A 23,782-nucleotide genomic window follows, 5' to 3' on the forward strand; every position below is an offset into this window, starting at 1 on the left:
TAAGTGGGTTACACACAGAGTTAATCTCAGAAACGTCTCCTTTCCATTCCCAGAGGGGAGGTGTGTTTCAGTGTGTCCCGATGGTTTCTATGGTGACGAAGACACCAACGACTGTGAGGAGTGTCACTCAGACTGTGTGACGTGCAGCGGCCCGGAGGACAGCGACTGTCTGTCATGCGAGGAGGGGGAGACGCTAGAAAACGGAGCATGTGTGTTTGACCACAAGGTCTGTCCCGTTAAGACCTTCCTCACCGGTGAGACTAACACTTACATATTCCACTCATCAAACGTCTGCCCATAATGAATCAGGGACTTGGGCACTTTCACAGGGCCAGAAAATAAATCTTGGAGGGTAATTGGTCTGTGTGCCACCGTCCCTGAACCCTGTACCAACTTAAGTCGTCAAAACAGACAGATGTACTGAACGACGGCCAGATACGGACTTTGAAATAATTGACTGTATGCTGAACATTTAGTTCCCCCACAAGAATAAGTTGGACAGACCTTAAAACAACATATGGTGATTAGTGGGAGGCAAGACATCTTAATTAGAGGAACTAAAATAACTTTGAGGGAAAGTACATAGGTTAACTCGAAGGTTGGAAATGAACATGCAGAATTAAGTTATTCTTAAACTTCGAACCTCAGCAAACACAAAACCTTAGATTAAAGCCTCAGACCTTTGTACATAATCTGGAGTAACAGAACGTTGGAGGAAGAAGTTAAGTTGTCTGTAACTTATCTGCACCAAACTTGGTGAAGGGGATCCTGGACTTGTTTCATGCCTCCACGCCTGTGGCCAGAGGCGTCATGTCTACAGGTCGTCAGTATGTCCTTATATTGGTCTTGTGAGCACAACATCTCAGAAACACCTTGAGGGAATTTCTTCAAATTCAATACAAACTGGATTCAAAGATGAACTGAGAGGATTTTGGTGGTCAAAACTCAAAGGTCAAGGTTGCAGTGACACAAAACCCTTTTTTGCCTTATCATCGTGTTATCTTCGGCAAAAATGTTCACAGATCAGCTGATAAGATTCAGGTGGTCAAAGGTTCAAAGTCATGGCAGCATCATAAAATATGTTTTTGGACCAATTGTCACTTGGACTCAAAGATGAACTAATTCAATTTCATTGGTCAAAGGTCACGGTGACATTATTACGAGTTTGAAAACAACTACATTGACTGAAACTGCAGTGGGCTCAGAGTCATACAACTGCACAGTCTAGTTTTATCACTTTTCCCTCGCACGCAGGATTATTTTTTGAAAAAACATTCTGACGTTTAACGTGTGGACATCTTTGTATTTACTGGAGTTAATATCAATACAAACGACTTTCTCTTGCCCTTTATTTTTCCATTTAAAACCTAAACAGACATGTAGGATTGTTTGAGATTTGCACTCCAGGTTTGATTGTGAAGAGCGTAATTACTAATGTTAGATGTTGTTTCTTTTTCTAAACGCTGGGGTTGGAAGAAATTGTGGAAAATGCTTTCTTGTCCAGAATTTGATGAGAAGATCAATACCACTTATGTCAGTGCACGGAGTAGCAGCCAATCAGGACTGGAGGGAGAGGGAATCAGCTAAAGAAAAACTAAGTAGCCTAGGTTGTTCTCCGCTGCCCTTCACCTCGGAGATGATTGAACATTCACTGTGTTGTTTTCCCCTCAGATGAGGGCGAGTGTGACGACTGCCACCCATCCTGCGAGTCCTGCTCCGGAGAGGAGATAAACCGGTGTACAAAATGTGCCAAAGGTCTGTCAGGTTGTGCTTTCACATGTGCAGCAGCAGTTTCATGTTTTCATGGTTACACCACAAGTTATCCCGCTGTGATGATGTTTACTCTTTCCTCTTCCTCCTCCAGGGCATTTTTTCACCACACAGCAAACATGTGTGTCGAAGTGTCCGGGGGGTTTCTTTGCCAGTCGGCTGAGCGGTGTGTGCGCGGCCTGCCCTCCAGGCTGTTTGCAATGTGCGGACACTCATCGCTGCACCCGCTGTCAGAGCACTCGCAAGGCTCCGTTATTCCTGCAGGACGGACAGTGTGTCCAGCAGTGTGTCAGGTCAGGAGTCAAGCCTTTCACTGATTGTTTTTTTAGATCATATTTACATACTTTTATATACGGAGACCTTGTCAGTGGGACTTTATCTCTGCAGGTTGAAATCACGTTTTTTGACATCAGGCCAGATGTTTGACACGTCCTCCAGTGAGGGTGAATGTCACAAGATGTATTTGCCGGCCTTGGATTTTGACGTTTCCATTTTGATATTCATTAAAATGTTAAATCCTTGAGACTGAGAAAAATATCTCGTCCTTGCTGAAGAGGTCCTTGAAGCTCCATTAGCACAGAGATAAACTTTTTGGCCATGGGAGCTTTTTTTTTTTATTTAAATTTTATTTTTTACCAGAAACTACCAAGCAGCTCTTTAGCACAGCTGAAGTACGGCACCATTGTTGTGTGGTTGAATGATTAGTTGTCATGGAGTGGAGCAGAGAGCAGCGCAAAATGTCAGTCCTCTTGTTTACCTCTTCAGCAGCAAACAGTTATGCTCGACTGTTCCATTTTTTTAACATTGTAAAATAAGCAGTGCAGGTTAACTTGTGTTACAATAAAAATAAAGAAAAAAAGTATGAGGCTTAATGCATCATATACTTAGTTACAATGGTCTATAGTAATGCAGGTGTGTCTTCTGATCCCCCTCGGTTTTCAACAGGGGTTATCCTGCAGGCCAGGTGTGTCGTAGCTGCGCGGCGGGCTGTGCGTCCTGTGGGAGGAACGCCACTCACTGTCTCAGCTGTGACGAACCTCTCATCCTGCACGAGCACCAGTGTGTGGAGGACTGTCCTTCAGCGCACTTTGTCCAGGACAGGGAGTGCCAACGCTGCCCCTCGGCCTGTCAGGAGTGCAGCCCACTCGGGCAGTGCACAGGTGGTGAGACACAATGCAAAGCCGAGCCCAGCTGTTGGAGCTCCTTCAGTTTTAAACCTCTCTATAGCCCTCTTCAGATTGCATGGTTATTATCTGCAGGTTGGTCGCCGCTCAGAGCTTGGTAATTTATTGCCAATCTCCGAGCCCATCGGCTATTCTCTGATGGCGAATCCAGTGTAGACTCTTTTCATTCCAATTGAATCCTGTCATAATGCTGTGTATGGTGAGGAGAATCACCTTTGTCCTAAATCTATATTTTATTCATGTCCAGTCTTTTTTTTGTCAAAGTGAAATCCAGTTCTCACAGAGAGGTCATTTTTATTTCTCTTACATACCTCTCCAAAGACTTTAGGATCCTTAGTAGAGTTTCATTGAGTTGCACTTAGCTCTTCTTCCATGCAGCTGGTATCGTTCTCTGTGCAGGCTGTGAGGAGTATCACTTTCTCCACGAGGGACGCTGTGTGCCAGACTGTCCCGAGAAGTTCTTTGAGGACAAAGAGCGACGGGAGTGTTTGGGTTGCAACCCTGACTGCGCTCTGTGCGATGGGCCGAACGCCGACGACTGTGATGCCTGCACTGACTCTGAGGCCACCCTGCACAACGGGGCATGTCTGGCAGCCTGCTCCTCCCACACCTACAGGGACACCGTGACAGGGGAGTGCAAAGGTACTACAGAAAATACAACGTTTCTAAGTTTTGGTAACTAAGAGAGAAGGGAGGCAGAAGCAAAAAGTTCAATTTGTATATTTTAATAATTTTTTATAATGGATTTAGTATTCTGGTGCTTTCAGGTTTGACAAACTCAGAGATAGATAGACAATAGATTCCTTCTTTTTTCTCTTCTGACTGATGCAACATTTTCAGTCCTGTAAAATATCCTTTGTGCATTTGCTGCAGTGGTTATAAAAACTCTTCAAACCCGTGTGTTAAAATGATGGATTTTGTGATTTAAAAAAATGAATCCAAGATAAATAAAACGTTTAAAAATGAAATCATTATAGATTACAAGTCATAACTCGTTCACCTTGAGAGTGACCGATAAACTCTAAAATCATTTGGGAAAATAAACTTACAATAGATTTATTCCACAGCACCTATTTAGGCATGAAATAACAGATCAATGAAAAAAAATAGCTGATGCATTTCTGTCACAGTGTTCCAGCTCTTTTACTCCCCACACGGACTGTTTACCTGCTGGCAACTCAAACCTGCTCAAACATGATCTGTCAAACTGGAAATGAAAACTAAAATTTGAAAATAAATAAATGTTCAAATGCCATTTATAGAGATTAATAGGAAAGCAGCATAAAATGATCCACTGATCGGTATCCAGATGGATGATGCATGATTATGTTTTATTGTGAATATGATTCAACTGTCCACATACATCAAGCCTGATGTCATACCAAAGTAAATTAGATCCATGGAGCACAGTGTGTGGGATTTTGGCATTTTAATAAAGTTTATTCTAAGCCAGTGTACAGCTGCCTTGAGTTGCATCCTAATGTCCATGAATCAGAATCAGAATCAGAATCAGAATTCTTTTATTTGCCAGGTATGTTTGCACATACAGGAAATTGCCTTGGTGTAATTGGTGCACTACTTATGTACATAAAACAACAATGAAGAGTTTCCAACGTGGGATCATGATCTTGTTGTTGGAAAGTATTGATAAGGAGAGTGGTACAAAAGAATTTCCATTAGATAAACCATAAAGTGTGGCCCACAGGCCCAGTCGGGAATTCACAGAGAACAGGAAGTTCCTCCAAAATGGATTCAAGGACAAGAAGACTTTTGGCTCCAATTCCAACAGGTATATTTGGCACAAAGACACAGCACATCCCCAAAAGAACACCAAACCCTCAGTGTTCTGAATCATCAATAACTCCAAATACCAGTGGATTTGAATGCAAAACCTTCAGGCACTGCGAGAAAGCTAAGGATGAATTTCACCTTCTCAGTATGAGAACAACCCAAAACATGCATTCAAATCAACAAAGGAATGGCTTGATGAAAAGAAGATTAAAGTTCTTCGAAAGGCGCAGTCAGAGCACAGACCTGAATCCAAATGAAAAGCTGTGGGGTCACCTGAAGAGGGCTGAGCACTGGAGACGGCCTCAATTGCAATTTGGTGCATCTGGAATAATGAGAAAATATTGTCAAGATATGCCGAGCTGATTCCTGCCCCAAAACATTGAGTTATAAATTCAAAAGGTGCTTAGCAAAGCTAGTTTAATGTGCGTGATGAATGCAAACAGGTAATTGTTTTTCACTTTTCATATTTATACAGGATGGGTCACATTAAATGTGGAAAAAGATCTGAAATGATTTGAGTTATACGTCACGAATCCTTCCATTTTAACACAAGTGTTTTTATATCTATTCTATATTCTCTATTAAGCCTGGATGTGTTTCCTGCTCGAACTAAAATAGCAACACACTTCTCAGATTAGTTGACAGGCAGCTGTCGAACCTTGAAAACAGAGCAGCGATGCCAAAGTCAGTTCCCTGGAGAAGACACACTGCTGCAGGTTTTCTGTTATTTAAAAACACAGAGGATGGCGTGTTTCTCTCCCAGGAAAGTGTTGTAGGCGATGCCCACTTTTGTGCTACTTACAGGAGCTGCCAGCAGCAAGACATTTAAAAGGAAGCGCTGTGAATCGGACAGTGGGTGATTTTTTTTTTCAGTGTTTATTTTCATCTGAAGCGAATAAGTGCTGCAGAAAACTGAAACTACCAGTAAATCTAAAAGCAATAAATTCTCAGTGGTGGATCTCGGATTTTTCTAAATCAGGGGCCTTAAAGGGGCCACAATTTACACAGAGGGGCCACACTTCATTGAGTATATTTTAAAAATTGCTCCTATTTCAAGCACATGAAGATTAACAAATTGTCGTATTTATTGTTAGTATCATTTTGCAACTACAGCTGTCAGATAAATGTCGTGGAGGATATAATAGAATTATTGTCTATTGTTGTGAGTAGAAAGAATCCTAAGATGGAAATATTCAAGTACCTCATATTTGAGTAAATGTACTAGTTGTTAAATAACTGTAGAAGAGTAATAAATATCATATAAATTGTTGTATTTATTGTTTTGTTCAAATCCATCCTAATCTGGTTTGTTATCAGAGAAACATTACTGTGTTATATATCGGATCAAAGAGAATAATAATCATATAATACATCCTGTGATTCATTTCCTTGTTTCACTTGTATTTCCAGACTGTGATGTGTCCTGTCTCACTTGCTTTGGGCCCCACACCGGCTCCTGCACCAGCTGCAGAGAGGGCCAGACGCTGGAGAGCCATGGCCACTGTGTGCCATCCACCAATAAGTGCCTGCCCCACCAGTACTCCGACCATGACAGCGAATGCCACCCGTGTCACAAATACTGTCACAGGTGTTCAGGTCCCAGAAAAAGCCAGTGTTTGAGCTGCAACCCGAGACACCTCCTGCTCAGTGAGTCGAGCTCGGCCCGATTCGTAAAAAGCAAAGCACTTCAGGCATGTGTGACTTGCACTGACCATTCGTGTTTGTTGGCGCAGATGGCACCTGTGTGGACGAATGCCCGTCAGGCCACTACCAGGACGAGTCGGGGCAGAGATGTGAGCTGTGCCACACTTCCTGTGAAACCTGCATGGGGAAACAAAGCCACGAGTGTCTCACGTGCAAACCCCAACTGTTTCGAGAGGGCAAAGAGTGCGTGGAGACCTGCCAGCATGGGTAGTTTAACCTGCTCGCCGTCCTGCTGTCGCCGCTCGGCCATCTCATCGAGTGCAGCCACACAGTTTTGCCATTAATTAAAGATCAGCGTAGTCATATAATGTCACTGTGGACACTAAACCGGTGCTTTTCTGCAGTTATCTGGACAGGGGTGCAGTTTGGCGACACAAGCTAATTTAGCCTGAGATTTAAATAGCCCTTCATGTGGCCTGTAAAATGCTAATTAGACTTGATTTTATTTGGGATCCGGTGATTGAGATAGTTAAATTAACGTGCCGTTAAATTGATGTGCAGTTAAATACTCACGAGAAAACATAAAAGGGACACAAAGGCTATTTATTCCTGTGATGTGCCTTCCTCATACTCTCAGACCTGAGGAAACAGGAATCTGTCTCACTTTGCTCAGTAGTAGCTTGAAGTGTTTTGTTGTGGCTGCATCGTCTCTGTCATGGAGTCTTGGCCTATGTCATGTCTGAGTAGGTGGGGTGTGCGTGTGACTGAGTGGCAATGGAGAAGAATTTCCTTTGAGGACAAACAAAGCTCTAACCTCATCCTATTTAATTGAATCTCATCTATCATAACTTTCTCTCCATCTATGCCCGGTAGTCACTATGGAAACGCAGACTCGAGGACGTGTGAGAAGTGTGACCCGAGTTGTGGTGAGTGCATTGGGGGCAGGGAGGACAGCTGCCTGAGCTGCGTGCCGGGGCTCATCTACATGCGGAGGGAAGGCCGCTGCCTCCCATCGTGCCCTCGGGGATTCTACCACGACGCGGTGCACAGGACCTGCGAGCCCTGCCACGCCAGCTGCAGAACATGCTCAGGTACCAGCGTCCACTCGGCAGCTGTCGTGCACATAAAGCACAGGGAGATCACGTGTATGAGATACTGATGCAGCTTCTCCACACAATGCAGAGGTGCAGAATGAGTGGAGAGCTCATGCATGGACCATAGTGATCCTTCATGTGTAGTGTGCATCCTTAAAAGGGACAGACATTAAAACAATCATTAAAAAAATATATAATAGGTCACATATATATGTTTGAGAGCATAAATATATTCTCTCAGTTTTTTGTCACAACAATTTCCCTAAATGGGAATTTTAGGCGTTGGAAAGGAGTCACTTCTGCATGTTGGGGAGTATCACAGTTAATATTTACAGCAGAATCTGAGGTTGACGTAAAACAAACCAAACTGCCCCTGTTCATCAAAATGAACGAACATGTCACTGAGTTTAATGGTGCGACACCAGAGACTGTATATAAAGATATGAAGATGGACGACATGACAGCTCTCAAAAGTGATGCCAAAGTGTCTCACTTGCCTCCCGGTTGCAGTATAGGTCATAAATCCGGCCCTCCTCTGTGTTAGTGGATGGGACATGGACCAAAATGATGTGTGTATTTTTTAGATTTTACATAAAATTCTATAATACTAATTATTCAAGACTATTTTGCAACTGATTAATCCTGTAAAAAATCTATAGCTTCCTGGATTACAATTTTTAACTTTAGTCTCATTTTTTATATATATATATATATATATATATATATACATATATATATATATATATATGTTTTTTATGGAATTTCAACTTAACAAGTTAAATAGTAAAATAATGCAGTAAATATGTGTGGATAAAACTTTTTGTGGGGCACACTGATCTGTTTAGATATCCTCAGAAGAGCTCTGTGGCTCACACAGTATAGAATCATTTATTTGGATAACTTCATGGGAATAATACAGAATATTACCACTTACCCTTGAAGTTGTCTCGTGTGAGCAGGAAAAGATTCCCTCTCCTGTGACTCATGCTACGCTGGATACCTGCTCTCAGATGGAACGTGCGACTCCTTGTGCGACATCGGCCAGTTTCCTGTTATAAAGGTAACGACACTTTTCTAGGTTTTTAATTTCACAAATATTAACTTTTCTATTTAAAAAAAATCCTTCCCATGTCCTTGCCTCACCAAAATAATTACTACTAATGTTTTGGCCCCAGGTATCACATAATGTAATTCAGACTGACTTATTATTCCAGCAGGAGAAATCTCAAACAGCAGAGTGGAAATTATTACTGTGAAATTATTTCTAAATAAATCTCCGGGCTTCTTGCTGTGAGGCAACCCACTGAAACTGTCTGACATATTAATTGATTGAAATGAGAGGCAGTGCATCACTTATATTCAGTGATAAAAGTTTGCATGTGTTTGGAAGCAAAGAATCCGAAGCTGTGATGTCAAATTGCAGCGGCTGTGTGTCTGGGTGCGTTTTTCACTGTCAGTCTGTCTTCCTGATCCTCATCAGGCTTTAGGCCACGCTTGTGAGGACTGCGACATGTCCTGTCTCCAGTGCCGGGGCCCTGGTCCAACCAACTGCACCATGTGTCCTGCTCAGGCCATCTTAGAAGCTGGAGGGCGCTGTCTGCTGTGTTGCCGCCACGAGGAAGTGGAAGAGGAGGCTGCAACGCAGCAGCAGGACTGTTGTAACTGCACTGAGACTCGAGGTAGGCTGCAGGTTTGTCTGTAGGAGGATGGAAAGGCACATGGCAGGGTGTGAGAAGTCAGATCTATTTTTCTGGAGCTGATAAACTATGTTATAGGTCAGCACTGACTTTCAAGTTGCACAGGGATCATCGTGGAAATGAAACCTCTCTGTGTAGTTTGTTAATTAATAACAAGTTCATTAAATCGACAAAAGGCCAATCACGGTTTCCAGCAATCACTGGCATGATTAAATCATGTGATGCTGTAATATGTTAAAATACTAATACTCTTATACTAATACATCAATACTTAATTGACCCCAAAGGAAATGTAGGCATCCAATAGCTTAACACACAGAGGGCAAGAAAAGTAATAAAGTAGAACTGAGGTGGAGTAAAAGTAAAAGAAAGCAAACATTTTGTGCATAGATAAAATAGTGTTTCTATGGAGGTTAAACAAATAATCAGTAATGTATAAGAATATACTAAACTTAAATCAGAATCCAGAACAAAACCCATTGTGCACAGGGGCTAGTAGAGTCAGTAACAGTGTGAACAGTGGTTAGTTTGCTGTGAGCAGAGAGGCAGCTGCACTAGTGTCTGAACTTCCTGCATCTTCTTCTAGGCGAGTGCGTCCTCAGCACCAACTTGGCGTTCACGAACGAGGAGGGGGAGCAGGCCAGAGGGAACCTGACCGTCTTCATCATCGCCAGCGTCCTGCTTGTGCTGGCACTGGTGGCCGTCGTCTTCCTCATCAGACACTCCCGCTCCAAGAGAGCTCCCCCGGACATCACTCCCCGCGGCTACGAGAAGCTGGGCTCCGGCGGGGGATACGGAGGCGCGCACCGGGGCTTCAGCTCTGCGTCTCACAGTGGCCGTGCCAGCTCCTCCTCCGGCGGCCGCTTCCAGGAGTCTCAGCTAGTTGACATCAGTGATCGTCGCTCACGTGGTAAGGAGGATGACGACGATGATGAAGATGATGATGAGGACATTGTTTACATGGGGCAGGATGGCACCGTGTACAGGAAGTTTCGTTACGGACAACTTGGAGAGGACAAGGACGACGAGCTGGAGTACGACGATGAGAGCTACACGTTCCGGTGAAGCTCAAGCTGAAGAAAAGATCCCATCTTTCTCCTCTGGACTCTTCTCCCTTTTGATTCATTTCACTCTGTGCTGTTTATCTGCTCCTGCCCTGAGGACAGACACATTTATCCTCCACTGAATATGAACCAAATGAGACATGTGCAGCTATTTATAATGACTTGTATTTTTACGACTGTAATTCATTCACAAAACCAAATGAGCTGCGGAAACTTCCACGTCATTTAACATCCTTAAAGACTTTTAACATAATTAAGCTTGATTTTTCTAGACTTTGTTTGGATTATGTTCACTTCCCACGTATAACATAATTTATCGTGGGCGTTTACGAGTTTTGACAGTTTCATTAATCGTATTATTTATCTATTTGTTAAATGTCTTGTCGGATTAGCATTTCACATTTGATTTATCATAGTATTTCTATACTTTTCTGTTTGCTGTCATTGAATTTTGATTTAAAAATGTGTTCAAATAAAGTCTTGGAAGGAAATAAACTCTTTGAATTGCGCTGTATGTAAATGTTGCTATAGAAATAAGCTTCATGACATCACAAGGTGGAAACAGAGTCACTCATTTAAACATAGTTCAGACTTAAGTCCATTTTTATTGAATGACTAGACAGTGATCCATAATTTCTCTGCAATTCCTCATTAATACACCATAACAGGAGACTCATTGATAAGTTCTCTATGTGGGGACATGCACTGATGTACAAATGCACACACACGTATATAGATGATATTGTGCTTTACAAAGACCCCATCTTTTGTTTTCATCTGATCCAGGAGAAGCTGAAGAGATTATTCCCAGTTTATGCACCTGACAGAAACCGACTGAGAACACATGGGATCAAATGAGGGTCACTTATATTTTTTGCTTGTGAAATAACGAAGCTGTTCATCATATTTTGTGTGTGTAGAAGTTTTTTGTGCATCTGTGTAATTCACACTGTGATATTCACGCAGGGATAGTTTTCTCAAAGCCTGAGACAGACACACAAATGTCCTATCTTTGCATGCAACCTCCACTCAGACAAATTCACACTGTCCTATCAGGACAAAGTGTGCTCGAACGTTCTCCTTTTGTCTCTGATTCAATATGAGGTGGACTCCTCTGAGACACAGGTGGGTTACTGAATTCAATGGTAGCACAGAAGGTCACTGGGAATCCTGCGGATTGGTGATTCAGCTTAAGAGTAAAACAGGGTTAAGATAACTTCAGGGTCGCATGCATAGTTTGGTAATTTGTGCGCCCATCCCTCAGACATTGTGAAAACAAGTGTGACTTAAACATTCTCAATGTTTCTACAGTCATAAAACTTGTTTCATTGCACAAGCACAAAAAAAAATAGTGACCCTAATTTGATCCAATAAAAACACACACCCTTGCAGAACATGGCTAAAAACACATGCCCTCACATTGCACTGATTACTTCATTATATATTTAATTTCTTCCTACTTGGTTTCAGTTAAACTCTTAAAATATCTATTTGTCATTATATTCTTCAGTTTTAGAGCATTAGTGTTGAGGTTTGGATTTGCTTAAATGCAAAAAGTTGGTCTTTTATGGCACAAGGTTTTTATGGCGTCACCTTGTGCTTTTATTGTAGACTGCTGACGCACAAGTTAAATCTGAAGTGGTGAGACTGTGGAACCAGTAAAGGGTGAATATTATTGCTTCGCTTCTTCTCATGCACACAACTATGACACTATAGTCTCTACAAATGGATTTGCACGGTGCACTGTCTGGTGTAAATTGCATTTCCTAACCTACCGTGAACACTGATGCTATCCTGTAGGCACCGCCAAGCCTCACACTTGACTCTATAGTTCTCTGAACTGCAGATGTAAGGGACAGAAGACGCTGCTGCAGCCAAAAGAATGACATCTGCCTGTTAACTATTGTGAGGTGGGATTTCATATTCAACCCTGATGTGTAATTGACAAACACAGACACACACACACACACACACACACACACACACGCACACACACACACTAGCTTAACAACCCTCTGATTTTCCAGCTTCAGCCATACGACAGTGTTTTCTGAACACCGAGGTGACCCGTCCGTTGAGGATGTTTGGGTTTAAGAGCTGCTGGCACCGGCTGCTTTTGCTCGGCTGGGTGAGATGAGAGAACAAAACAGAGACATTAAAGACAGGTGGTGTTTATGTATGGGTGACACACCGCTGACACGAGGCCATTTCTCTTCCACGTGTGATCTTAAACATCTTAGAGGACTTACTCTGTTCTGCCTGCTGCTGCTGCCGCTGGCTCCGATCCCTGCAGGAAAATATTCACTCTTGAATGAAAGGGAAACAAAATGGAGAGGTTGTTAGAGCAGGATTTATCGTCGCAATGCCTTGGTACACTGTGAATGTGAAGACACGTGCAGTTTATGATTCAGTGCACAATTAGTCAGCAAGAGATTAGTGTGTAATTCTACAGCTTTGATCCTGCATTTATTATCAGGGTAATAGATCACTCCGCAATAAGGACAGGCTCATTTATTTTACTGTAATGATAAATGAGATGAAAGCAATGCATTTAGCATCTTTAGCAACTTTTTTTGCTGTCTCTTTTTTTGTAATTGCAACCGTAGCCAAATCCAATGCAAGTCGTCCAGCAGGATCTGAATGTGTGCCGTCTGATAAATGAGCTCTGCGGCCAAGGAAAAACCTTAGACAGGGGCCCCTGTCTCCGCAGAGGGCGGTAACGAGAGGCAGGAGAGTCGGTGCTTACTTTGAGTTCTCCGCGGCTTCCTTCAGTTCCTTGTCGAGTCTAGAGGTGAGAGTTCAGATGACAAGATGAATATAAAAGGTGTTTAAAACGACAGCTCGGGCTCGGAAGAGGCGGGCGTGGACTCACCTAATGATGCACTCTGGGATCTGGATGCAGTCCATGGGGATGAGTTCCTGAAGCTCGTCCAAACTGTTCACATACTTTATCTTACTGCTGAACTTGGCACTGGGTAAATAGCAAAATGTACACACACACACACACACACACACAAACACACACACACACACACACACACACACACACACACACACACACACACACACACACACACACACATAAAAACAAGTACATAAGTACATAAGCTCACAAAAAAGAAAAGCAGAGTGAAAGAAATCTGCTTTGAATCTGAGGAATAACATTTTAACCAGATAATGTCACTTAGTGAAAAGTTCACTTAACTTAACACCTAAATTACTATTATTCATCCTTAGGGAAACATAGTTGACCCACACAATGTATCTAAAGATGGATGACATGATAGTTCCTAAAAGTCTAAATCGCCACCTGGTGGCTGACTGCAGTATAGGTCATAAATCTTCTCCGTGTTAATGTACAGGACATTGGCCAAGCTAAAAAGTTAAAGTACAATTCAAATACATTTCTCTTATCACACGTATGATTGGTTCAAGTTTTTCCAGTTGTTCATTTCCTGATAAAATTGGTTTTAATTAGTTATTTGAAAGAGCTGAAACATCCTGTTTGACAGCTGAGACTGACTCCTCATTGGTCGAGCACACATGTCAATGGGACCCCGCTACCGAAGAATCATTTCCCGATCACTACTACGCAGATTATGGCTCAGAATATCTGGGATATTTTGTCTTCATTTCTGGATATTGGGAGGAAGTGGAGATGTGTCGTCCATTCTAATATACAGTTTATGGATTGAACCAAATATCCTGGCGAATCATCCAAGACATTTCACTTGAAAAGCAAAAATGTCAACGTCAAGTGGCACCAGAGGAAAAGTCATGGAGTCATTGAAGTCAGTAAAATTCATCCTCATGGCAATATTCTGTATAATAGAGAAGATATTTCAGTCGGGATAAGTTTTACCTGATGAAGGGCTTGGTAATTGCTAGAATGGTCCTTATAAACCAAGATGGATGGAGAATAATGAAGGATTTCAAATTCTTCCTGAGCCTGTAACAACACAACGTTTCACATATTAGGTGTGTAAATGCTTGTGTTCACTCAGGAGAGCCTCAAATGTTCTGAGAGTCGTACAATGCGTCTGTTATATCTCATTAAATCATATTGTCATCACATAGCAGGTGAAGGAGAAGCAGGTCTGACCTTCTATCAATCATCTGGTAACATTTCTTCAACCAACCGAGGCCGGGCATTCTTCTGTGGGGTGTGGCGCCATTCAGGTACACGATCATGTAGTCCTCCGCCACCATCAGCTCCAGTGTGCTGATCACATAGCTGCAGACACACAAACACACACAGGGTGAAATACTTCACAGTTCACTGACCATGACTGTGTTCCTGACTACAAACTAGCAAATTATTTTTCATTTACAGACATTTGACCAAATGACTTCCACCTTTTACAACTATTTTATTGATAGAAAATTATAATTACTAATTATTTGCATGTAGAAAAGCTAAAATTCATCCTGTCGTCCAGGCAATTCAAATTGTGTCAGCCTCATGGTGGCACTAGAGAAAAGCATTTCCTAGGGTTCATCATCTGCACAAAACAAGAAGAAGCAAAGTCACTATATGTCTTTAACATTATGTATGTTACAATATTGTGCAGGAAATTTGAATGTAAAGCCAACAATATGAGGACATAAGAGATTTTTTTAAAAAGTCCCTCTGATATCAGCTACGAGAAATGGGTACAGATGAGGCTTCATGGATGAGCTCTTTTGGTTTGAATTCCATCTTCTTTTTTTCCTTCCCTGCATCAATTTCAGCAGCTCAATCAGACTTCTACCTTTTTAAAATCCAATTCTCTGATTCAGGCCAAAAGAAACCATTATCTCTTTCTCATTTCTCTCCTCACCCCCTTCCACCTTTTTCTCATTCTTCTCCATCAGCAGGGAACTTTGTCAATTCTGACAATATCCTCAGCTACCACAGTCCTTCTGATTTCCTAAATAACCCCTGAGTTTATAGGCTCAGTCTGACTCTCCTCTCTTCCTGATCTAATGTCATTCTGCAGCTTACAAACCAACATCCACTCTGTTTCGTGACTATTGTGATTATCTCCCACTGACAGGAGCCGCACACTGTTCACCACCTCGAATAGTTACTCCTCCTCGCACGTATTCACACCTCAAGCCATCTGGCAGGAGAAACTGCAGACACTACGGTTTACCTCCTTTCATTCCTATCCAAAAACTCTTGGATATGCCAGCTTACTCGATATCTTTCACAGAACAGCCCGTGGGATCCCAACCACACTGTCCAAGCATGCAATGCATCTGTGCCAGCACAACAGTGAAGACATCAGCATGGGAGGTCTCAGCAAACAAGCTCGATTATCACTTTATTTCTGTCGCTTTATTTACACAGCTTCCCTTGCAAGGAGGAGCCATGACTGATAGAGGAAAATCTGGCGGCATTCCTGAATCACGAAATAATGTCAAGAATAAAACGTAACTTTGAATGGTTCCTCATAGTGACTTTGTATAAATTCAACAAGGGTGAATTTAGATTTCTTTGAGTTTAATGTAATGCATGCTTACATATGTATAGTGTCAATTATAAAAGGTTTATGAAAGTAAATTGTTGACATACCATGATCACCATCTCAAAAATATTTGCTAATCATAACTAAATCAGCTTGAGGTCAGGTTGAATGCTGTTTGTTTTACAGGTATTTGGATCTCTGTGCCATGGAAACTATCAAACTAAATCTGAGTGCAGACATTTCTTAGTTTCCCAGTTCGGACTCTTGTCCTGATTTGGATTATATCCAGGATGTAGTGTTTAAATGGAACATGAGTAATCTGGTTCTTTGTATCTGTTTTTGACTGTGTGCCTGCAGTTTAGTCTTGACTTCTCATCATCTCAGCCACTATGAGACAGTTCAGAAACCTGAATAAAGTTTTCACTCACCACAGAATCTTGGTTTCTATCAGAGGACTCCTGGTAGTATATCCAGGATTCCCGAGACATGGGAAATTGTCTTATTCTTGTTTCAAAAACAGGGATAACCAATACTAGAAGGGCACTCAGTAGCATGTATACCTCCACCAAGGCCAAACAGACCTCTTATGAAACCATATTAAATTCACCTAGATCCAGATTTGTATTTGGATCTGCTCTGAATTGCACACATCCGTTCCCTACACAAAGATGATAAGGACAACAAACATTTTCTAAAATGGCCTGTCTCACAATGTTAAAGAAAGAAAAAAAAGACCCCGATCCGAACCCACACCAACATTTTAAGTGTGCTTCCCTGCTCCTTTCTGCATCCTTTCACCAGGTTTTGTAGAAATGTGTTTTCATGTAATCCTGCTTACTAACAAACTAACACATTAACACTAATAAAAACATAGTTTCTTTTGCGAAGTGGGCATAAAAACACATTCAATGTCAGCCTCATTATGGGGCTGGATCAAAAGTCAGAGGGTCACCAAAGTCACGACTCACATCCCATGAGGACCATGACTGACTATCGTGCAAATGCTTTCAGTGGCGTTAAGCCACACAAGCAGGAAGGCTCTAGGGATCAATATTTAATTTGTCAGTTTACACAGAAATATTTCAACACCTTCTAGGTGAACTCAAACAGACATTCATGGTCCCCAGAGAAGGAATCCATCTGACGTGTCCCCTGACGTTTCTGTTGCGCCACCCTGATGTTGACATTAGTGACTTTTAATCAAATATCTTCACCAATGTGACATTGATTGGTGCATTCCTGTTCCCTACAGGATGAACCACAGTAGCTTTGGTGACATGATGTTTCATGTAAGAGTAAAGGCTGGTGATTGTAAGTTAATACTCACAGAAAGAGGTTCTCCATTATTTCATGGTAGTCCTCTCTGTCGCTGTCTGGCAGGAAACAGGCAGCAAACACGATGATGGCATTCACTCCATTGGCATAGTAGCCTTGATAACAAAAAAAACAAAACATAAAATAAATGAGAGTCAAGTTGGTCTAACAATTCTTGGTGAAAGCTTAGCCTTAATTAGCACAGCTTCCTAATTTGATTGTCCCCTAGTTTTATTTATTTCTGTTTATTTGCGTCTCTTTTGTCTGACTGTCTCTCTGTCACCAGGTCAACATCGGCAGGTTTGGTGTCACTCAAACAGAGGGTCTTTTATCTGAGAGACAGAGCTGCTGATGTTGACTGTACAGTAACAGACGTCTCCTGTTACACTTAAGCCCACAGCACAGAGCACAGTGGGAGGACAATGCACTACATACAATGATTATGGGGTCTGATTTCCATCAGTGATGATAACGTGGTCAGGATTTCCTTGAGGCCCAGGCTTACTGGGTCATAGGCCATTGGACCTTGGCGTGTAGTGGGCCCCATTTATAAAGTTGGACGAGATAATAGCTTCCTAAAAGAGAAGCCAAAGCATCTTGATTGCCTCTTGTGGCTGGCTGCAGTATAGTTCATTAACCCTGCCTCCTCCATGTAAGCAGATGGGACATGAGCCGAACAAAAGAGTCAAATATGATGGAAATTACACTTCCATTTAAGATAGTTCTTATCACACTTATGTTCTTTCAAGTATTAATTTTTCATGTACGTTTAAATTTAATTGGATATTTGAACGGGGTGAAACGTCATGATTGACACCTGAAAGTGACTCCAAATTAGTCGAGTGTATGTATCAGCAGGACCTCGATAATACAGCTCCCTACCCCGATAGCTACAGTACAAACTTTAGCTCCAAATGTGCAGATGGCAGCGTTCATATGTTACAGACTCAATTTAAGACCAAGGTCCCTCAGTGTTAATGCAGATGAGGTGATAAATTAAAGGATATTAAATAGTGATTATGTGATAAGACTGAATATCTTAGTTTTTGACTGTCAATTGGCAAAAAAGGTATTTGAAGACGTCACCTTGGGCTGTAGGAAATTCTGACATAATTGATTAATCAAGAAAGCTATTGGCAGAAAAATCGATAAGAAAAATGATCGTTAATTGCAGCCCTGGTGTTTTAATGATGATGATGATGATGATGATGGTGGGGGTGGTGGTGGTGAACAACACTGTTTAACATGCTGGGTTGAGATCAGGTCATTTTTGCACACACACCATTAAGTGACCCCTCACACCCTCTATGGGAGAATGGATTTTCATTCAGTGAGTAGTGAGTGGTTTCGGTCAGCAACCTCCACCCTTCATTAAACACACAGGGTATGTTATTGTCAAGTGGCCACTTTCCCGGTTTCAACCTGAGTCCTGTTGTTCTAATGTTCAGTTGACATGTGAAAAAAACAGAAGGCAAAATTGAAAATTGTTTTCTCTGTGCAGAGCTCGCTCTCTGGTGACCATCGTGTGATGTAAAACTCAGCGGCTTGCCTCCACTGCAGCCTGTATTAGTTAATTTTCACTTGGCTCCAGTTCAAGGTTGAGATCTCAAAACTGATCAAGATCATTCTGCCAACTTGTTCTCCAGCTCTGGCACAGTAGATGGCCGTGATACAGTCAGTGCAGCAGAGATATGACTTCTATAATATTCTGTTACCCTGACTCAGACATTGAGGCCGACTGAAAACTAAAACTGAGAACTGGGGAAATCTTTAAATAGATGCCGTCAGTTTTAAACAGTTTTCAGTTTAGTTGTTTGGCAATGAAGTCAAAGGTTGGTTAACTTGCACTTAATAACAATGTGGATATGTCTGTGTGTCTGTTTATCTGTCTGTGGCTCACATATCTCGAGAACCGTTCACCCTGGTGTTGGATTTTGTTTTTTTAGGATCATGGGAGTACAGTGTCAAATTTGGTGTGATCTGATACTGTTAATAATAATACAGTTGAAATAAACAAGCATGTGTTTCACTTCCTGTGGTGACGAGCTCGATCAGGTAACCTACAGGGCCACTCAACCATTACAGTTGAACACACTAATAATCATACACTATTAATACACTGTCGCCTAACTTAATGCTTTTTTATGTTATACTAAAAATGCCTTGCAAAAAAATTCAGAATGAATTCACAATGAAACAAAACTCAATGATTACATATTGTGTATTATAGATGCATAATGTATGTATTGTGAATTTTCAGTTGTAATATTAAGAGCAATTTCTTTTACTACATTATGGACTGGTAATTAGTTCTTTTTAGGTAATTAAAAATGATTCATCAAAAATGCAAATGAGCTACATGCAGTCCCAGTCAGCACGTTGCCTGGGAGGCAAAATCCTGAGTATCTAAACTGATGATTACTTGGGACTGCTATGAAGCCTGAAGACAAATCAAACACCAGTTCAATCAACTCACACATTTTCCAATTGGAATTTAGTTGTTTAAATGCAAACTTTAAATGGAAACATCTTTAACTAGGGCATTCACGACTACAGCATTTTAGTATTTTGTATCAATAAAAAGTTTTCAGTATTTTGGTTGGTGATAGGACGTTCTGAGACTTCTTAGAACGTCCTATTTCAGTCGTCTTCTCAGTCGTCTGCCTTCCTTGTCCACTCTATTGGAGCTTCTCCTCACTATCTTTGCTGCTGCTAGCGTTAGCAGTACACAGATGAAGCTTTAGATAGTTATGCATAGCGTTGGTATTGTTGTACTTTAGAGCAGCCTCACATTTGTTGCAGCTGATCTGATGCAGTAAAATATTTCCTCACTGTTTCGAGCCTCTGAATCAGGTTTTTTTTACTTGCTGCATGTTGTTGGTTATTACTTTAGCGTCAACTGCTTGTCAATAACAATAGCGCCCCCTGCAGGATATCTGCTATAGCCGTCACTCCCTCTGCTGTATTATTGCAATATTCATATAGAAAGACCCGTCCACAGCAACGCACAGTGCTGACTTGTGGGTTTGGTAGTTAACAAGTCAGTTAGTCTGTGAAAGGCCAACCAGTGAGGATCATTTCTTTTGCCCATAGTCATGAGGCTGAATCAGCTCTTTGATATTCACCTCCGTGAGAGATGACTCTCATGTAGGGCTCAATGATCTTCATGTTTATGCGGTGCTCTTGCTCCCCAATGATGACCGTCCTCCACAGCTTCCCATCCTGGCGCTCCTCTTCTGCGCTGTACGTCGGGATTGATTCATAAGGCTCACTTGTCCCAGTCCTGCTGGCAGCATTTGGGTCTGATATGGAAAGGAACAAAAGAGAATATGTTGTGTGTTGGAGGCCTTTTCAGCAGCAGACATTTTCTGAACATAAGCACAGTTGTTCCTTGTATTATTAGAGATGGCTCTGTTCTATTCAAGTGCCCCAGTAAACCACAGCAGCGTGACCATGAGCAGCATGAACAACACCAGGACCCTGAAACTGAAGCAGCAAAAATGCAACCCAGCTATCATTCACTTTATTATTCAAATACGTTTTCAAAAATCTCGACAGCTCAAATTGTAGATTCCATGATGATGAATTCAAATAATATAAAGCTAAATAATAATGGTATTGAGGGGAGCCCAACAGTCCCAGAGGTTCAAACAAGCGCTAAAAGAATCTTTCCATCAAAAATACAGGAACGAATAGGAAACATTTTCTGATCCAATCTTTTTGAATGAAAATACGGACATTTTTGGGAACATGACATTTGACAATGCCACTATGGAATTGGGAAGATGCGATGGACATTTTTTGACATATTGTGGACTATTAAAAATCAAAATGGCACTCAGCAGAGCATAGACCTCTGCCAAGGCTCAACAATCCCCTAATTAAACCATATTAAACGTATCTTGCAAAGTGAAAAAAATTATTATTCTGTATTCGCCCCCTGATCCAGATGCGCAGACTAGAATTGAATGGGTTCTTTCCTGACCCATAACACATCCTTGTGCTAAGTTTCGTTGAAATCCCTTCAGTTGCTTTTATGTAATCTTGCTCACAAACAAACCAACCAAATTATGAATATTTTGGAACATCTTGTCTCCTTCAGGATCATGATGATTAAGGACTATATTGGGGTCAGTCTGATATTGTATGTATTCTGAATAACCCACCTTCCCAGTCCATTTCATGGTCCGTGTAGTCGAGGTAGTCCCCATCATCCGGAGTGTCGAGATCATCGACGTTGATGTCGAGATCGTCTGGCGTTTCCCCCAAGTCGTCCTCGCTCTGGTCCAATGAAAGGCTGATGCGAGGGGCGGAGAGCTTTTTTCTCTGGGTTGGGCCTCCTTGTAGGGGCAGAGAGGTAGGAGGGACTATGGGAAAAAAACAGCACATAAAAGCAGTTTTTTACTTTAACATATCACAGGTTATTATTTGAGTAACTGTTGATGTGCTGGTGGAGTCACACTCACCTGGTCGGCCTTCGCCCCCTTCAGAGTTCATTTTACTCTCTGATGCCAGGTCCATCCCCAGAGGACCTACGAGGACATAATGACAGTTATTAAATGGACGGCAACAACCACACATACTTCCTAAACTACAGGAGAATAATTTATTATATATAGTTCATTTCCATAAAAAAGTGTAAATGCTGTTGTACTTAAGAAATGTATGGTGATTCACACAAACCCTTAGACACACACACAGAGTGCAATTATAAAGCATTCGTCTATCACTCAGACTTCCCATTCACACATTGTGGACTGGAGGACCCAGGAATCGAACCACCAACCATGTTATCTCAACCTGCTGAGCCACAGCCAGCGATCAGAACTGTGCAGTGTATTTATTAAAAAGTAAATATCCTGGTATGATGATGTAGATACACTCAGACACATTAATATAATACTGCAAATCAGAAAACATACATTTTGTCAGTGATGCCTAAAAATAGGCCATGGCAGATATATCTAGATATACCGTAGCTATATCTAGATTGTTTATTTGTATTATGTAAAACTATCTGTCAATATACCTGTATCCTATTTTTCACTTGCAAACATCAACATCAATATCAGCCCAAAATCTCCTGTACTGGTCAAACTATACTACAGATAGATTTGTGAAATTATCAAAGAACATTTGGAGACAAGAGTGGTGAACTGGATGGGGGAGAAAGGGGATGGGGGGAGGGGGGAGAGAAATGAGAAAGATCTTCCTTCCTCTGTGAATAATCCTCCCATTCAAACTGTAGGAGGGGGGAGGATGCTGGAAGTGGTGCGAAGTGTGTGTGTGTGTGTGTGTGTGTGCCTGTGGTGGGGGGGTTGCTGTTACATCATGATGAGCTCACTCCCCCCTCCTCGCTGCTTTTTTTTGTTCTAGTGCTGATTCAAATCGAATGACTGCACGCCTGAGCACAGACTAGGCAAAAATGCAAATTGTCAGTGAGTCACGTGCATGAAGGAGGAAAAGCTCCTCGATGCACTCAGCCTGGAACAAGGAAAATGTGATTGCATTTGCAGATGCAAGAGAAAAATGCTGAGTGGTGGATACCTGTATGGTGGATTTGACTATCGTGCTGACCATTCATAGAAACATGTACAGCATGTGCAAACCTACTCACACATACACAGAGATAATGAGCACACACTGGTACATTGCAGAATAACACAATCAGCATCATCTGTTCTGACCATCCTCCATGGAGGATGCTGCTGCCTCGCATCCACAGCACAGCACCACAGTGCTGATGACAGCAGCCCCTCCCTTCCTCCCGCTCTCTCTTCCTGTCTGCTGGCAGTGAGGAGGGGAAAAAAACAACCTATCCCTCTATCTTTTTCCATCTTCACAGAATAAAAACCATCTACTCACCACTGCCGGGGCTCAGGATCGTGTGTCCTCCTGCGTCTCAGAGCATGGATGTGGCTCCAAGTTCCCTGCCTATTTCCTGCTCTCCCAGCCTCTCGTGGAGATGCTCAGCTTACAAACACCTCACAGCTTCCACCATTTTCTGGTCACATGATCTGGGTCATCACCAAATAAGGGCGATCACCTGCTACAACAGCGTGCAGTGGCTTCCTCAGGCAGTGCAACAGAGGAGGGATATAGGAGGGTGGGTTTATGTGTGTATGTTTCTGGGACTAAAGGAGATAAACTGTGTGTGTGTGCGTGTGTGGGTGCTGTTGTGTTGTTAATTCCCACGTGGAGCTGCTGTTAGCCTGACAGTATAGATTTGTGAGACTGATTTTGCAGCGACAGGGTTTTATTACCACACAGGCCGTAAGACAGAGCAATAACAATCAGAAATAAGAACATTGTCCATTTCATGCCCTGATAATATTCACACGCTTTACATTGCGCTGGTGAGAAAACAGTGACCGATCCAAAGCAAATAAATCATGCCTGCCCTATGCATCTATGAGACACCTTCAAATGGCCCCTTTATATTCTAAATTAGCACTAAACTTTTCAACCCTTAAACAATCAAACTATAGCCACAAAGCAAATAGAATCAATAGCACTTGGACAGCCTCTGCTTCCATGTGGAAGCAGGCATTGTTCTTTTCTCTGCACAGGTCTAACCTCGCTGAATGCCTCTTTTCACTTACCACAGTTCAATCCCAACAGTCAAAGACAGGAAGGCAGAGAGCAGACCTTTGCACACTGTCGACCATTGTTTGGTACAAAGGTTGTTAGCACAGTTTCAATTTGGCCACGCCTGGAGCCTGGCAGGTAACCAAATTAACAGCCTGCTGCAACGCCTAACACATTCCTATGGGT

At 42.0% G+C, this 23,782-nt stretch overlaps 2 protein-coding genes across 5 annotated transcripts in view; one reads left to right on the top strand and one right to left on the bottom strand.

Moving 5' to 3' along the window:
• Positions 1-10,252, top strand: part of pcsk5a (proprotein convertase subtilisin/kexin type 5a) — a 30,340-nt gene extending 20,088 nt beyond the window's left edge. Inside the window, exons 27-37 of one of the 2 annotated variants that reach the window (XM_069514063.1) lie at positions 54-254; positions 1,672-1,755; positions 1,865-2,063; positions 2,716-2,933; positions 3,354-3,596; positions 6,156-6,392; positions 6,479-6,656; positions 7,263-7,480; positions 8,443-8,543; positions 8,964-9,162; positions 9,767-10,252. In XM_069514063.1, coding sequence (XP_069370164.1) covers positions 54-254; positions 1,672-1,755; positions 1,865-2,063; positions 2,716-2,933; positions 3,354-3,596; positions 6,156-6,392; positions 6,479-6,656; positions 7,263-7,480; positions 8,443-8,543; positions 8,964-9,162; positions 9,767-10,245 — 2,357 coding nt within the window. In that variant the 3' untranslated portion in view covers positions 10,246-10,252. The remainder of the gene's footprint in view (positions 1-53; positions 255-1,671; positions 1,756-1,864; positions 2,064-2,715; positions 2,934-3,353; positions 3,597-6,155; positions 6,393-6,478; positions 6,657-7,262; positions 7,481-8,442; positions 8,544-8,963; positions 9,163-9,766) is intronic. The other variant, XM_069514064.1, reaches the window with a different exon arrangement.
• A 577-nt stretch (positions 10,253-10,829) lies between these two features.
• Positions 10,830-23,681, bottom strand: prune2 (prune homolog 2 with BCH domain). 3 transcript variants are annotated; one of them, XM_069514073.1, is made up of 12 exons: positions 23,611-23,681; positions 22,874-23,076; positions 21,475-21,540; positions 21,175-21,375; positions 20,134-20,310; positions 17,022-17,124; positions 14,347-14,478; positions 14,107-14,193; positions 13,117-13,215; positions 12,991-13,029; positions 12,494-12,550; positions 10,830-12,368 (listed from the first exon to the last, which is right to left on the bottom strand). In XM_069514073.1, the coding sequence occupies exons 3-12, from the start codon at positions 21,527-21,529 to the stop codon at positions 12,335-12,337; spliced, it is 984 nt and encodes a 327-aa protein (XP_069370174.1). In that variant the 5' UTR covers positions 21,530-21,540; positions 22,874-23,076; positions 23,611-23,681; the 3' UTR covers positions 10,830-12,334. The 3 variants fall into 3 exon arrangements, with proteins under 3 accessions (XP_069370174.1, XP_069370176.1, XP_069370175.1); XM_069514075.1 differs by having other exon boundaries at positions 22,874-23,054; positions 23,611-23,662; XM_069514074.1 differs by having other exon boundaries at positions 22,874-23,057; positions 23,611-23,662.
• Positions 23,682-23,782: the final 101 nt, after the last annotated feature.

The sequence above is a fragment of the Paralichthys olivaceus genome, chromosome 18 (genome assembly GCF_024713975.1).
Source record: "Paralichthys olivaceus isolate ysfri-2021 chromosome 18, ASM2471397v2, whole genome shotgun sequence".
NCBI classification, from domain to species: Eukaryota; Metazoa; Chordata; class Actinopteri; order Pleuronectiformes; family Paralichthyidae; genus Paralichthys; species Paralichthys olivaceus.

Coding starts and splice junctions, on each gene's coding strand:
- prune2 (XM_069514073.1), bottom strand. CDS start 21,529: ATGGACCTGGCATCAGAGAGTAAAATGAACTCTGAAGGGGGCGAAGGC. Junction 13,216..14,106: donor ATTACCAAGCCCTTCATCAG/GTAAAACTTATC, acceptor CTATTTACCCAG/TGCCAAGTTCAGCAGTAAGA. Junction 12,551..12,990: donor GAAGCCGCGGAGAACTCAAA/GTAAGCACCGAC, acceptor CTTTCATTCAAG/AGTGAATATTTTCCTGCAGG.